This window comes from Vipera berus (genome assembly GCF_964194415.1).
Source record: "Vipera berus genome assembly, chromosome: 1".
NCBI lineage: Eukaryota > Metazoa > Chordata > Lepidosauria > Squamata > Viperidae > Vipera > Vipera berus.
In genome coordinates this window covers 96,763,694-96,778,858 of record NC_138202.1, presented here as the reverse complement: position 1 = coordinate 96,778,858, position 15,165 = coordinate 96,763,694, and the positions used below count along the sequence as shown (strand labels likewise).

At 39.1% G+C, this 15,165-nt stretch overlaps 1 protein-coding gene across 1 annotated transcript in view; it reads right to left on the bottom strand.

The window, feature by feature from the left end:
- SPON1 (spondin 1) overlaps positions 1-15,165 on the bottom strand; it is a 365,804-nt gene that overhangs the window by 242,383 nt on the left and 108,256 nt on the right. Inside the window, exon 5 of the mRNA XM_081336752.1 lies at positions 8,655-8,777. Within this exon, the coding sequence (XP_081192878.1) occupies positions 8,655-8,777 (123 nt within the window). The remainder of the gene's footprint in view (positions 1-8,654; positions 8,778-15,165) is intronic.

Below are 15,165 nucleotides of genomic sequence, written 5' to 3'. Positions count from 1 at the left end.
TGGTTTGGAGGGGTTTAAAGTGGCTGATGTTGCAGCTGTAGTTAGGTTTCTGTTTTGTGGTTGTGCCTCATTATCATTGTGGGTTCGGATTTGCTTTTTGAATGGTTGTGTGGTGGTGATGTCATGTGATGTTATCATGAGTTTGGCTCTGGTATCATTCTTGGTGGTTGGGACTCGTCTGTCAATCAAGGCGGGTTTCCAAATGGTTGGTAGGCGAGAGGTATCATCTCGTTTGTTCATGCTGTGGGGGCATTTTTCTATCTCAATGGCTTCTCTGATTATTCTGTTGTTAAAATGTTCAATTTTGGCGATAGTTTTGGTTTTTTAAAAATCAATTTCATGTCCCGTGGCTTCAAAGTGTTGGACCAGGGATGAAGTTTGTTCTCCCTTTCTGAGTGAGTTTTTGTGCTCTTCAATGCGTGCACTTATTCTTCTGTTGGTCTGTCCGATGTATGTGGTGGGGCAGGTGGTGCATGGGATTTCGAATACTCCTTGGTTTTCTAAGCCAATTATGTCCTTGGGGTTTCTTAGGATGGTGGATATTTTTCTGTCTGTGTAGAATGCTGTTTTGATGTTGTGTTTTTGGAGGACCTTGCTGATTCTGTCTGTGGTCCCTTTTAAGTATGGGAGGAGGGCTTTGCCATTTTCTTGTTCTCTGTCTTGGGTTTTTGTGGGTGTCTCTCTTCGGATTAAGTTGGTAATCGTGTTTCTTTGGAATCCATTGGCTGTTAGTACATTAGTGAGAGTGTGTAGTTCGGTTTTTTGGTGTTGTTCGTCAGCTAGGTGTTTTGTTCTGGAGATGAGTGTCTTGGCTACGGAGTTGATCTGTGCTGGGTGGTGGTGTGAGAGTGCGTTCAGATAGCGGTTTGTGTGTGTTTTTTTATGGTAGATAGTGTGTCCTAGGGAGCCGTTGGATTTCTTGTAGACTAAGACATCAAGGAAGGGAAGTTGATTGTTAGCTTCTGTTTCCATGGTGAATTGTATTTTGGGGTGTAGGCTATTGAGGTGTGTGAGGAAGTCATCCAGTTTTTCTTTGCCGTGTGGCCAGATTACGAAGGTGTCATCTACGTATCTGAGCCAGAGTTTGGGTTTGTGGTTGGATTTTTTCTAGAGCGAGGGTTTCAAAGTGTTCCATGTAGAGGTTTGCGATGACAGGTGAAAGGGGTGATCCCATGGGTGCTCCTTCCATTTGTTTGTATCTTTGTCCATTGTAGATGAAGTACGTGTTAGATAGGCAGTGGTTGGTCAGATCTAGGATGTGTTTTGGGGGATTGTATTTATTTCGGATAGCTGTCAAGGCTTCTTTGATTGGCACTTGGGTGAAGAGGGATACGACATCGAAGCTCACAAGTAGGTCACAGGGCTGTAAGTTTAGTTTACTTATGATCTCTATGAATTGGAATGAATTTTGTACGTGTGAGGTGATGGAATTTGCGTAAGGCTGTAGTTGTTTGGCAAGAAATTTGGCTAGATTTTGTAGAGGTGAGCCTATGGAGCTGACTATGGGTCTGAGTGGGGTTCCTTCTTTGTGTATCTTGGGCAGACCATAGAGCTTAGGACATCTGGATGATTTTTCTCTGGGAATGATTGTTTTCTGGATCTCTTCACTGATGGGGGTGGCTTTTATTTTGGATTTTGTGGTTTTTTCCAGGTAGGTGGTGGGATCTGTCTTGAGGAGTTTGTATGTGGAGTCTCGGAGTAGGTTGGATAATTTGGTATGGTAGTCAGATGAGTTCATTACCACCGTGGCGTTGCCTTTGTCTGCTGGCAGAATGATTATGCTGGTGTCATTTTTTAGGTTAAGTAGTGCTGTCTGTTCCTCTTTGGGTAAGTTGCTTTTGGGTGGTTTGCTGGTGCAGAGGATGTTGGTAACTTCGAGTCTGATTTTGTTGGCGTCATCAGGGTTAATTTTGGTCAGGCTGGATTCGACTCCGCATATAATGGTTTCCGTGGGAATGTGTTTGGGAGCGACTGCAAAATTAAATCCTTTAGACAGGACGTTGGTTTCGGCTTTGGTGAGAATCCTATCTGAGATGTTGTGCACAGTTTGTTTCATGTGTTGCTGTGAGAGAGGAGGGGTTTGTTTCTAATATATATATATATATATATATATATATATATTAAATCACGGGTCATTACAAATAACAGTATAACATATTTTGTTAGATTGCTGCGCAGATGTTTTGGCTTGGATGTCATTGCACACCTTAAACAAGAGTAAGACATGTTGCTGCTGCTGATGTTATTGTTTTCCTGATCATCCTGTAGCCATGAGACTAGAAAGCTGATTATTTTCATTTTTGGGCTAAGGTAGCAGTTCATCAGTTATACACTACTTTCAGCCTTTATTCAATCCCAGTGATTTCTGTTAGGACACTTTGTGATGTCTCCTCTTTCTGTCAAATTCCTCTTTTGGTAATATTTTTCTACAGACTTCAAATCTAGTCACGTTATCATTTCCCAAGCTCTCCCTATAGGTACTGTACTCTTCATTGTCCTCATTATCCTCCATTCTCATTATATGCTTCGGCAAGTAACCTGATCTAGTTTGTTTCATTTACTAGAATAACATTTTGTCTTTGGGTGTTTATGTCTCTTAGTTCTTTTTTTGTGAAGTCAACTTCCTTTGACCCTTCAATTAAAGTCTAAATTAATAGAATTTATAAAGGAGCTAAAATACATAGCTTTAGGCCTTGCTTTAATGGAAGGACATTTTTTTTTGGTCTGATGAATTAAAGATATCACCGAGTTATACTTTGTTAGTTCATGGAAGCTAGTGGAAATTGAACGTTTTAAAATGATGTCCATGTGCATGTATATTTATAATTAAGATTTAAGATTCTTATATTATCTATTACCTTAATTATCTTATTGTCTAGTTGAGTTGATTGTTCCAGATTTTATATTTTGGAAGTAGATTAATTGTTTTAGTGAGAATTAATTGCATTTTATTTTTTTAAATATTCTATTATTTTGTGTATTATGTATTCATTTTACAGATTTTTAACATAATTATTTGCATGAAGTAGTACTAATGCAATGGCAAAACATTAAGCAGAATGTCACTCTTCATATCAATACTAAACTGGAAAACACTATTTTTTCCTATGTTAGTTTAAAAAGGGAATACAAATTTCAGTGCATTGTTTTGGTTTATATCCCCAACATTAACTCCATTAGATTTAATTCTGTAAGAAATCAGTAATTTTGGAACAGTATCACTTTCCCGTGGAGCTGTTTTTCCAAAGTGAAGTTTTACTAGGCTGCATATAATTAGCAATGATTGTGGCTAGCAATGTTGCACCTCATATTCAAATAAACAAAGAAATAGCAGGTAAGAAGAAAATGTATTATAACTGAAGGGCAAAACTGTTATTATAACTGAATGCCAATGACAAAATGAGAATGCATAATGGTAACTGCTGGAATAATGAAGCAACAATAGTTGTTCCACATTCTTTTTTAATGGTGATAACAGAGTTTTGTTTAGGGAAAAATGAAGGTAGTTCCAAATGATATAAATTACAGAGCAATCAAAGAGTTTCTCTCAGTAGCACCACCATGAATATGTAGCATATTGTTAAGAGTATATACTAGTCAAACAAGACATTGGTTTTAAAAGATTTACTCATAGAAGATTATTATTGAAGTAAATGGATGATTACTACAGTCAAGTGCTTTCTTGTGGATATGTGCTTCTTGTTTAAAAAAAGGGAAAGATGACTTAAAAGTGACCATTTCTTTAGAACTTGGTATGATGACTGAGGACAGGATCAGGTAAAACAGAATTGTTGGGTGGAACTTGGATTGGGTCTTTAAAGAATTACAGTAATAGGACTTTGCTGTAGTTTTTTGTTTTGTGCCTTGGAGCCAGATTTCTGACCCCTGGCAACTGTCTGAATTAATCCGTGCAGTTTTTCTGGCAAGGTTTTTGGATATGACACTGCCTTCTTCCTAGGCATGAGAGAGAGAGTGATTGGTCTATAGTCACCCAGCTGACTTTGTGCCTAAGGCAGGACTAAAACACCCAGTTTCTAGGCTGATGCCTTAACCGCTGCACCAAATTTTGCTATGGTACTTAAACAATATGTATATATCAATATACAAGTATCAGAGGAAAGCTGTTCCAGAGTAGTACTCTGCTCCACAGAATTTGCTAAAGCCTTGAAAAAGCTTTGAGATGGGAAAAATTAAAATTGAAGAGGATATTGTTTATTGAACAGAAATAACATACAGTATAAACATAACAGCAATTGAATAGAGATAGTGAACACTACAGTATAGTAATAGAGAAAGCAATAGAATAGAGAAAGCTTCCGCATAACACTTTTATATATTTGTTTTTACACATAAAATATCTCCCCAACTCTCACAGGAAGATCTAAATAAAACACTTGTGTCTTTTGTGTCTCTGAGAGCCTGGGTCAAACCAATTGGGTAAGATTTAAAAAGAAACCCATGACAATATCCCCCTGAGATAAAATGGGTTATAAAATACTACTCTAGTGCAGGAATTCTTAATTAGTGCACCCTGGATTTAAATCCACCATCATTCTTTTAACTGTGTAATATTAGCCCTAGCTATTGAATAAACATATTCCTGTGATCTGCATGCCTCTCAATAAATGTGCCTGATATCTTCTCTTCTCCATGCCCATTTTTTTTTTGTCTTTGGCTGGCCAACAACCCACTTTTCCATTGTACACTGAAACTGAGCTGCAAACATTTGGGGGTCATATTAGGTAACAGATACTAGATTTATAAGTCATTTTATAGTATTTAATCTATATTTTAATACATTCTCCGAGTGACAATCCTATGGCCAGGCTGAAATAATAACTGAAAAGGAGATTTATGTTTTGTTTTTTACTTATTTACTAAATGTATTTGCTGCCCATCTTACCACAAGGTGAGACAAGAATCTCATTTATGTTAAAAAGACTACTCATAAATATTCATTAGCTGAAGAAGCAACAAACAGAATTTGGAACCCATATTATTTGGAAAAATGTCTACAAATAATAAAAGAACTTTATTTTTAGTCTACCAGTAGAAGTATATCAAATACTTTTCATATCAACAATCACTACCACAGTGTTCTCCAATCTTTTCAGCTTTGCAGACCAGGGTGGGGGGGAAGATGGTTCCTCACAGTGCTTTTTTTTTAAAGGTGCCTAATGCATCTTTTAGGCATTCACCAAATAAACTAGAATTTGTTGTGAGCATCTCCTTAAATACAAACAGCTCATAAGCTATATTAGCAACCACATTATCACATTGGTTCCAGTGAATGAGATGCTCCTATAACCCAAAATGCATGCTATTAATTCATCCCTCCCCAAATAGTTATTTTCATCAGACTTAGTTCATGATGAACTTAGAACACTAAGTTCTGTTTTATCAAATTAATAGGGGTGAAAAATTGTGGGATAGCTCCCCCATGTTTATATACTGCAGGTGGGTATAGTAAAGATGGAATATTATTTTTTTGTCTACTTGGAAAATTTTGTGTTGCACTTTAATAGAGGAGGAGACAACATTTGCATATATAGTATGACATATATTGAGTTCCTTTTGGAAGGACTAGCAGTGGGAGATAATAGATGTTTAATACAAGTGCATATGCTGCCTTCAATATATATGTGCTTAATTGATGGAGTCATGTTACTGACAAGATAATGAATTGCAAAGAAATTGTTAATACTTAAGTTAAACATTTTGTTTCTATTTCTTTACAACTGCTGATAAAAAATGGCCTGGCTATGTTCAAATTATACACACAAGAGAACAGGCTTAGGTGAGAGGAAAGTGTTACAATTCAATCTATTTATGAATATGAATGAATATTTCCATAATTGCCCAGTGTATTTTAACAATGATATAAAACTGTGCTATGAGGAGGTTACAATTTACATTTCTTATTCTTGGGGAATTAATGACAGAAAGAAAATGGATTGAAAAAAGTAGATGCAAAAGTAACATTAGATAAATATGAGAAAATATAGTTGCATATCCTTAAGTAATTTATGAAAAAAATGCTTAAGATTACCATTTCAGATAGACGTACAAAATCAGCAAGAATCCAGATAACCACTAAAATAGTAGCCATGAGACACAATTCCTGGCTGAGGGAGTAAAGGAGATCTTTTAGAAAGCTAACTTTCACTCTCAGGGGCCATTGAGGACCATCTCCTGAGCTTGGAGCTAAGTAGGGTCAAATCTAGTTAGTGGTTGGATGGCTGACTGTCAGGAAATCTCAGAGGTGTAGGTTAGATTGGGGAGTTGGGGGTGGGGGGTGGGGACGTAAGAACACCATAAAGGAGACAATGCAAACCAGTTATATACTGTTGCAAAAATAAAGGCTACCCAGATGTCTCCATGAAATGAACAAGAGAGGACTTTAACTGAAGAAAAGTTTACCTTGCTAATCCTACATGGTTCTAAAATTAGATCGGCCCGATGTAATCATGCCCTGGCACAAACTAACAGCCAGCACCAGCCTGTAACCCACCTAAAAGCAGGGATCCAGTGATGGACAGGCACGGCCAGTGTTGTAATTCACAGGACCTTTAATGGGCCTCCCCCTCCCCCCAGGCCCTCTTCCTTCACACCTGCTGCTAAGCCATGCCTCGGGCGGCCTCGCCTGCCTCCTCTGAACTTTGCTCACAGCCAACACCACAGCAGCAGCTCCCTCTCCAGAGCTATTTGCTTCCAAAAGTCAATACAGGGAGTAGCACAGCTTGTGCAAAAGTTGAAAAAATCCATCAAAAAAGGTGCCGGAACGGCGTTCTGAGTGTTCTATGAGAAAAAAAAGTCCTGGTTCCCCACATGCAACAGGCAAGTGGGTGCAGGCACAGCTCCATTTCTGTCAGCAGCAGGCATGTGTGCCTACCACTCACACAAATGGAGTGAGCTCACCCGCTGCTTGTGCAAGTAGGGATGCACACATTCACCCTTCTACCACTTCTGGAGTCCTGTTACAAAAGGCTCAAGGTCCAAAAGTGGGCTGTGGCCCAGGGGTTGGGGACCCCTGCACTATAGAATCTCGGCTGTAGGAAAAGTTAATTATTGCATTTGCTCTATGGTTTTCAACTTCAGTCACAAATTCAAAGCACAAATTTTAATGTGTCAATATAAACTCCTTTATTAACACATCCAGCTCTATATCTGAATCAGTGGCAGTCTTCAACTTAATAAAGTTGAGGCAAAAATCTATGAAGCTGATATCAATAACATTTGATAGATAGACAAAATTTCTGGCTGCATGAACTTGAGCTTTGTTGTATAGGAACAAAGCAATATTAAAGAATAAAATACCACAAAGCCTCTAATAATACGTTGCCCATTGTATAATATTTATTAAAGCAAAACTGAAAGTGACTCAAAATTTCAGGTCACTTGAATGGTTTCACTGCCACTGATATGAAGGTATTATTTAAAGATCTAAAAGTTAAGTCCAATAACAGAACTGGGGGAAAAATGGTAAAATCCTATGACCTCTAATACAGAGAGCTGCAATCAAATAATGGCTGAGTTTTTCGCCCTCTAAGTATCAGGATTATATTAAATTAAATGTATATATAAAATCCTGATCAGCACTGAAAATAATAGCCCAGAGCATGAATGCAATAGGGTGCCATGTTTTTAAATAAGCATCCAATTAGATCTGTAATCCTACATGTTCAATGCTTTGAAATGCTATTTCATCTCAGTATTTTCCCTGTAGGGTGGCAATAGAGGGCAGTTAAAATCTCATGATCCATAAAATAACTGAAAAATCTTTGCATTTGGTTATGAAAGCTCGGCTGCTTTTCTATGCATGTGTAAAATCTGAATACAAAATAATTAAAGTCCTCTGAAAGACCATGTAGGATCTTCTAATGCAGGGCTTTTCAACCAGTGGTACAGGTACCACCTGTGGTACATTGGCACCTGGTAGGTGGTACGCGACCATCCTAGAAAAGTGGTAGCAGGGGAGGGGAATGAGCTGAACCGGTGGCAGCACTGCACAAGCCTCAGCAAGATATGGCTGGAGCTGCAGGGCTGTCAGGGCTCAGCGGAAGTGCCAGGATCAGTGCCAGGCTCCAGCTGGAGCTTGGCACTGATCCTGGCACTTCTGAGCCCAGAAGAAGCGCTGATCAGCTGGAATGTTGCAGCATCTCCAGGGTCTTGTGATTTACATTCAGATGCTTGGCAACTGATTCATATTTATGACGGTCACAGTGTCCCAGGGTCATGTGAAGTGACCAAAACCTGCTGCAACCAACCAGCAGATTGGGGGGGAATAAAAACCAAACACCCCCCACCCCACCCCCACTGCCAATCCTCAACAGAAATGCTCACAACAATGAAAACCTTGGACAGGAGGAAGAGCGCCGCCAGGTGAGAAGGCAGTGTCTTGCTCGGCTGTGTCTTGGGGGGGCACTTTTTTCAGTGCCATTGTAACTTCAAACAATCACTAAGCGAACTGTCGTATGTCGAGGACTACCTGTACTTCATCACTTTTTCCCTTTTTTGGGGGGGTCATCAGGTTTTTGACACCTTGCTAGGTGACTGGTGGTACTCGGATGTTGCCATATCCTAAAAGTGGTACAGTGGGCGAAAAGGTTGAAAAGCCCTGTTCTAATGCATGGGAAAAAAAATAGAATACTCACGTGGATAATCCTTTGGATGTGATTTCTCTGACCAGTTTCCATAAAAGGTAAGCCTATATTTAGCAGTTCCACAGGCACAGCAGTCTAAGATTGGCTTATCTGTCACACCCTCCATGGCTGAGTCTAATAAGAAATAATAATATAAAACATTGTTTTGGGTAATACATAACTGTAAAAGGGTTGTGTTATGTACTCTAACAAAACAACAAATTTTGTTCCAATTCAAAGATAATAGGCATATCAGTAAAGAGATTTCATTAAATGAAACAGAATTACTGTCATACAAAGCACAAAGGTTGCCTTATGTCCCTTCTGCCTGTCAAAAATCCCCAAGTATGATAGTGGATGGACCCTGGTACAGGCATGTGCACAGCAACATCCCAGGAGCCAGATATTTCATATGTTTCTTCTTTGCAAATGTACCTAGGACTTGTATACTAGGATAGTTTCTATGTCTGTGTACTTACTTACACCTGTTATTTACATCTTCTTGTCAACACAAAATGAGGCAAGAATATTTCTGTATCACATAACTCTATACTCTATTCTATATATATATATATATATATATATATATATATATATATATATATATATATATATATATATATATATATTCAGTAATGTGGGTGTAATGGCTCAGTGGTTAAAGATGCTGAGCTTGTCAGATGGGTTCAAGGTCTGAGTGTTGCATGATGGGTTGAGCTCCCATTACTTGCCCCAGCTCCTGCCCACCTAGCACTTTGAAAGCATGCAAATGCAAGTAGATAAATAGGTACCACTTTGCTGGAAAAGAAATAGTGTTCCATGTGCCACAGTGTATAGTCATGCTGGCCACATGACCACTGAAGTGTTTTTGGACAACAGCGGCTTCCTCAGCTAAGAAACAGAGATGCCCCCTAGAGTTGGACATGACTGGACAAGGAAAACCTTTACCTTTTTATTTTCAGAATATATTGGAAGCTATTTGTTGGCCAACAAAGAACTGACATATGTACTGCATGGTGGAAAACAGAGAACTGGTTCATTGAAACCTTCAGCCAAGACCCAATTTGAATTTGAGATTTAAAGATGATGTAGTTCAATTTGAGTTTGTAAATAAATCGCTGGAGGCATCAGTATTTGATATTTATTTTTTCAAAATGGGAATCAACAAAATACTTTTTCATAGGTCATAATATGGAAGCATTCAAATGCCTTCAGCTTCTGTATTTTCCTGCCAGAATGGGTTGAAAAGAGCTAGTTTGGTAAACCAGAGGACATTAACTCTGTTTCAGCTGTATAGCGTCAAGATTTTCAACAAAATAAACTTCTTAAGTATTCCTCTATACTTCTGTTAAGGGAGAGATAGCAGGTATAAGGAAAGGATTACACAGGAACTTTCAATTTGTCCAGCAAAGAACATTATGGTGAACCAGAGCATAAGTCTCCGATGCCAGCTTAAAAATTAAGATGACATTTTTAAATAAAACAAGCTCCTATTAAAATTGAGGATTCAATTACTCTGAGGCTGCTGGCTTCTTTAAGGGGGCAAGTTGGCTTACTGGCAAGGTTCTTTTTTATATAAAACTGCAGAGAAGAAATAATACAAAAACCTGACTCTATGATTATTGGGGAGTTAGGACCCAGGGCCTTTACTCATCTTTGTCATCTCACAGTACTCTTCTGCATAATATTCCTGTATCTGTTGGTCCTTCTCCTTGCTTAGTTGCAATAAATACTCTTGAATCAAGCCAGACACAAGATTCCATGTGACCTCCTGGTAGCCGTGTCTTTCTTTTTCTTTGGAATAGCTTGCTTGTTTGGTGACATAAGTTACTTTACTCATGCCCATATGGTCCATGCTGGCTTCTCTATTTCGCCAGGCTCTTTCACAATTTATGTGGTTGGGGCTCTCAAACTCACTACCAGATACAAGAGTTGCTCCCAGAACGCTCATGGCAAGGAACAGGCAGCCCACAGGTCAGGGGCATGTCCACCTCATCAGATCTCTTAAATTGGGTAGAAATAATTGGAGGCAGATAGTCCTATAAATAACTCAGCCTTTTACTATGAAGGGCTTTGTGATGGCAGCCATTATTCTGAATTGCACACAAAGAGTTAGTGGAAGCCCCTGGGGCTCATAAACAAGTGACATTACATAGGAATACCAAAGTATGTCCATGCCTATTGATTCTACCACATTCAGGACCAATCCAATAACCCGAATAGGAAGTAGTCAAGGTATGAGTGATCATTTGGCTCTTATACTAAATCAACTTCCCTAGGAGATAATTTCACAGTTCATTACAGGAAGGTTAAACATTCAGCAATGACTAAAATCGTACTGGATAGGTTCGTATTGAAATAAAATTGTGTATTTTAAGAAAGTGTATTTCATTGGCAAAAGCAAGGCTACATACTTATATAATATAGTTTATCACATAGTTTAATTTTCAAATTTCAATTTTGCTCAGAAAAAACTAGTTTAACACAAATCTCTCATAATCACCTTGGAAAAAGAAGTGTTACATATTCTAGTTCAACTTTATTAAGTCACCAAACTTTGATGGTCTGCAAAATGTAGAATTTCTAGGCTTGGCAAATACATTTTTGAAAGCCAATTTATCCTTCTCTTTCTGTGTAAAGTACAGTAAAGCTCTAGATATTTGTAAATCTCAGCTGACTGCACACATAACCTTGAGTGATCTTGAACTAAGCTGGACCTAGAGATGGCCTTTTATTTATGAATGACTTAAGTTCAGCTGAAACTCTGCCTGATGGGAGTCAGAAGCAACAAATGTTACCTGTCATTTTTCAAAGGTTATTTGCATTCTTCATTTGTTGCTTCTCTCTCAACTTTGTGATTCCCTCTCCCCTTTTTTAAATAACCCTACCTACTGTGAAAGGGCCTGAAACAGAGTTTCATAGTTCCATAAAATACCATATATATTGCATGTACAGATGGGGAAATATTGACAAGAGAAGTATTAAATTGTAGAATTCTAGGCTATCTCTAATATTGATTGTCCTTGCTTGCTCTCCCACATTCTGGTGGTCCCACCTTAAAATATTAGAGAACATTGAAAGACATAATTTAGAGGAAAGATGTGTTTCAAATCTCTTCTCCCATTAGTGTTTATGTTTGGATAGTACAGATAAATTTTCCTGGGTATGCTTCTAAACAACAATTCCTCACATAGAAATAGAAGCCCCAAAGGAAGGTAATATCATGTCCAACTCTCATTTTATGAAAATTCTGCTCACTGCCATAGCAGTCTAGACTAGTGATATTACAGGAAGAACGTGGTGACATGTAATGTAAGCAAATGTTTTGTACATACACTAATACTAAACTTTGAAATAAAAATAAAGACACGCCATTTTAAAAAAGGAGAGTTTCAAAACATGTTAAGATGCAGAATGTTTTCCTTCTCTTAGAAACAAATAGGATGCAATTCAGATTCTTGACAAATTGTTTTGGATTTTAATGCTTCCTTTGACTTTTTGGCATTCAGGACCACAAAACAGACATCTCCATTTCATTTATGTAACTTGCTCCACTGACTTCCCTGAGCACATTCACCCTTTACGACATAAAGAGCTGTTTCAAAATGAAAGCAATCTGCATTACTAAATAGACTCAGAAAGTGAGATAGCCTGGCCAGTGTCAGATATGTCATGTTCTATTAAATTCAGTTAACCATCTTAGAGCACATGCTTTGGGATATTTCAGAAAGAGTATAAAGGTCAAGGCCAGATTATGCTAATCCAGGATTCTTGGGACAAAGGGGAAAAGATGAAGGTCATCTGCCCTGCAATCCCTTTAAAAATGACTATGATTAACAGAATAAACAGCCACAAGTAAAATGAGTTGCAGTGGCAATTACCTCTGCAGTTCTGCACAAAGGAATCACTTTGTCTTGCACAAGAAGGTCCAGAAAGCATTGTCTGGAAGGCTTCAGCATAGAAATTATGCATTTTGAATGTAATCTCAAAAGAAATTAAATATCTGCAGAACACGCATTTTTTACAATCCTTCTATGTAAACTGTTCAGGCAAATGAAAATGTGGGAGATACTATATGACCAGCAGTGTTGTAAAGTTGAATGGCCTGTCAAGTTTGCTTCTGCTAAGGAAAAAAAAATACATCTTCTCTTCTGACAAAATATTTTAGGTTAGCTGTGTGAAAGTGGCATGATGAGTCTGCATGAAGCAACTTGCAGCTTATGGTGGCAATTACAAAAAAAAGCTACTTTGCATTATTTCTGCACTTGAGAGATGAAGGGAAGATGAGTAGATGCCACTTACTTCTCTGAGTAGGCATGTTACTCTGGCAGCAGTAGCTTCTTCTAAGAATGCAGTTTTTATTGTTTAAAATCTGAGGTGGGTACCACCCCTATAAGGTAGACTAGACTATAGTACTTTCATTGTAACAGCTCTAGTAACAGAAACTTGCAAGGCCTCCCCTTTTTAGTTTTATGAAAATTAGGGCTGTGTGTGTGTGTGTGTGTGTGTGTGTGTAGTTAGAGACATTTTTGCGAACAGGTTTTTTGGCCTGGGTTCAAGTTTCATTTACCTGATCATTGCCTCAGTAGTGGATTTTTCTTATCACACACATTTGATTTACTTGTGGAGGGAATGTCCATATAACCTTTATTGCTACAATCCGAGAATTTAGTCCTTTCCCAAATATATAAATTATCAGTTCTACATATGCTCTTCTCTAGTATGTGGAAAAAGTCAAATATCCAGAACATCAGTTTTGTTTGCAACAATGCAACATTGTTTCAGCAGGCATAAACATACATTGCTCTTTTCTATATTTCTATCCAATAAGTAAACAAACGTCAGTACTCATATATGTGGGTTGGGTGTTTTTGTTGCTCCATTCTAAATCCATGCAATTCTTTCTGTTACTACATATTTTTCCAAAGCTGTGATCCTAGTCAGATTTCCCAGTGTATAGAGCAAGGATTATAGTCTGGGGAAATTTCAGAATGAATTTCAGAATGAATATTATGAATATACAGAGAAAAGCACCTAGATTTACTTGTTACTAAGTTTCAACATAAATGAAGTCCAAATAGAGATCACTATAAATTCTGAAAGAAAATTCATTTGTAACATACTAGCAAAAAAAAACCCAGTTCAAAAGGTAACTTTGAGGATGCAGTTAATTTAATTTAATTTAATAATTTGATTTCTATACCGCCCTTCTCCCGAAGGACTCAGGGCGGTGAACAGGGCAATACACAATAAAATCGAATACAAAAATTAAAAAGCCATTAAACATCATGCCCATAAAATCAATACATATTAAAGTTAAAACTAGTTTTAAAAAACCCAACCCCATCCTGTCAGACCAGGCCAGCTTGTTCGAAAAAGAATGTTTTGAGATCGCGCCGGAAGGAGCGAAGGTCGGGGGCCATCCGGAGCTCAACCGGTAAGCGGTTCCAAAGGTCTGGCGCGCCCACAGAGAACGCTCTCCCCCTGGGGGTCACCAATCGGCATTCTTTGATCGGCGGCACCCTGAGGAGGCCCTCTCTGTGGGAGCGCACTGGACGGAGGGAAGTTGACGCCGGCCGCAGGTGTTGCCGTAGGTAATCCGGACCCATGCCATGAAGGGCTTTGTAAGTCATAACTAACAAATTTAGGAAGTAGTAGAAACTAGTTAATTTAGGAAGTAGTAGAAACTAGTCAAAACGTATAAAATCTGCAAGATTTCTTGCACGGAAATAAATACGATTTTAAAAACTATTTAAATTCAGCAGGCATATGCTCCCAACTAAAAGAGAGAAAAGTTGTGGACAAATCATATTCAACATATTCTCAGGGGGTTGGGAGTGGGAGGCACTGTTTTGCGGTGGTTCTCCTCCTATCTCCTGGGCCGCTCGCAGTCGGTGTTGACGGGAGGGCAGAGGTCTGCCCCGAGGCCTCTTGTTTGTGGAGTTCCTCAGGGGTCGGTTCTCTCACCCCTCCTGTTCAACATCTATATGAAGCCGCTGGGCGAGATCATTCGTGGTTTTGGGGTGGGGTATCATCAGTACGCTGATGATACCCAACTTTTTTTCGCCACCCGAAACCAACCCAGCGATGCCCTCGCCGTGATGTCCCGTTGCCTGGAAGCGGTCTGGGTCTGGATGGGGAGAAACAGACTCCTGCCAAGACTGAGTGGCTGTGCATACCGGCATCTCGGGTCAACCAGACTATTCCATCTCTAACGATGGGGGGTGAGGTGTTACCCCCTGTTGATAGGGCTCGCAACTTGGGCGTCCTCCTGGATTCGCAGCTCACTTTTGAAGACCATATAGGAGCTGTGACCAGGGGGGCTTTTGCCCAGGTTCGCCTGGTGCGCCAGTTGCGACCCTACCTGGACCGAGATGCCCTACGCACAGTCACTCATGCGCTCGTGACCTCCCGTTTAGACTACTGCAACGCTCTCTACATGGGGCTGCCCTTGAATACCACTCGGAGGCTCCAGCTGGTGCAGAATGCAGCCGCACGAGTCGTGATGGGTGTCTCCCGATAC